The sequence below is a fragment of the Crocuta crocuta genome, unplaced genomic scaffold (genome assembly GCF_008692635.1).
Source record: "Crocuta crocuta isolate KB4526 unplaced genomic scaffold, BGI_CrCroc_1.0 scaffold650, whole genome shotgun sequence".
Classification (NCBI taxonomy): domain Eukaryota; kingdom Metazoa; phylum Chordata; class Mammalia; order Carnivora; family Hyaenidae; genus Crocuta; species Crocuta crocuta.
In genome coordinates, this window is record NW_027532882.1 from 278117 (window position 1) to 279211 (window position 1095).

Consider the following 1095-nt stretch of genomic DNA (forward strand, 5'->3'; position numbering starts at 1 on the left):
GCCGACGGCCCTGACGGCCCCGACGGGCCGGCTTCCAGGCGCAGCGAGGGCGCGCTCGAGGTCCCCGATGCGGTGGCCGGGACCCTCGACGGGGCGCCGCAGATGCGGGAGGCTGGCGCCCAGGCCGTGCCAGAGACCCAGGACGCTAGGGCCCAGGCAGTGCCGGAGACCCGGGAGGCCGGCGTGGAGGCGGCTCCTGAGACCCTCGAGGCAGACGCGTGGGTGACCGAGGCGCTGCTGGGGTTGCCCGCCGCCGCCGAGCGCGAGCTGGAGCTGCTGCGCGCCAGCCTGGAGCACCAGCGCGGGGTGAGCGAGCTGCTGCGCGGCCGCCTGCGCGAGCTGGAGGAGGCCCGCGAGGCTGCCGAGGAGGAAGCGGCGGCGGCGGCCCAACCCCAGCTGCGCGACGCTGCCACCCAGACCCCGTGGGCTTGTGCCGCGAAGGCCACACAGACCGAGACCCCCGCGGATGCCCCTTCCCTGACTCAGGAGAACCCGTCGGGACCTACGGATGGGGACAGAGTCGTGGCCCCCGCGGGTGAGTCCCAACCCCTACCTAAGCCCTGGCTTGATGGCTTCTGGTCTCGGACTCAGTGTCCTCATCTGACTTCGCCAGGAACCCTCAAATCCATCATGAAGAGGAGAGATGGTACACCTGGCGCTCAGCAGAGCCCCGGACCCAAGAGCCTGCAGTTTGTCGGGGTCCTCAACGGAGAGTGAGCACTTTTTCCCCTCCCCATGGCTACATCTGCAGGGAGATAGGCTGGGGTTTGAATCCTGGCTCTGCCCCTCACTCGCTGTGCGCTCTTGGAAAGTCTCCGTTTCCCCACCTGTAAAATGGGGACAGCCACTCCCACCTCGAGTGAGCCCACCGGGAGGCTCAGCGGATGCCTCCCACCTGCCCCCAGGTACGAGAGCTCTTCCAGCGAGGACGACGACAGCGACAGCGAGGACGGTGCCGCCGATCCTCCAAGGAGCAGTTCCTCCGGCTCCGGGGACGACAGCGGCAGGGAAGTCCCGGACCCTGAGCCCGAGCCGGAGGCAGAACCTCAGCCGGGTGCGCAGGGGAGGTGAGCGGCGTTAGGCACGTGGAGTGCG

At 69.6% G+C, this 1095-nt stretch overlaps 1 protein-coding gene across 1 annotated transcript in view; it reads left to right on the top strand.

Annotated features, from left to right (window-relative positions):
- Positions 1-1095, top strand: part of KANK3 (KN motif and ankyrin repeat domains 3) — a 20497-nt gene that overhangs the window by 13672 nt on the left and 5730 nt on the right. The window contains exons 4-6 of the mRNA XM_077745695.1: positions 2-535; positions 614-713; positions 906-1067. Of these exons, the coding sequence (XP_077601821.1) occupies positions 2-535; positions 614-713; positions 906-1067 (796 nt within the window). The remainder of the gene's footprint in view (position 1; positions 536-613; positions 714-905; positions 1068-1095) is intronic.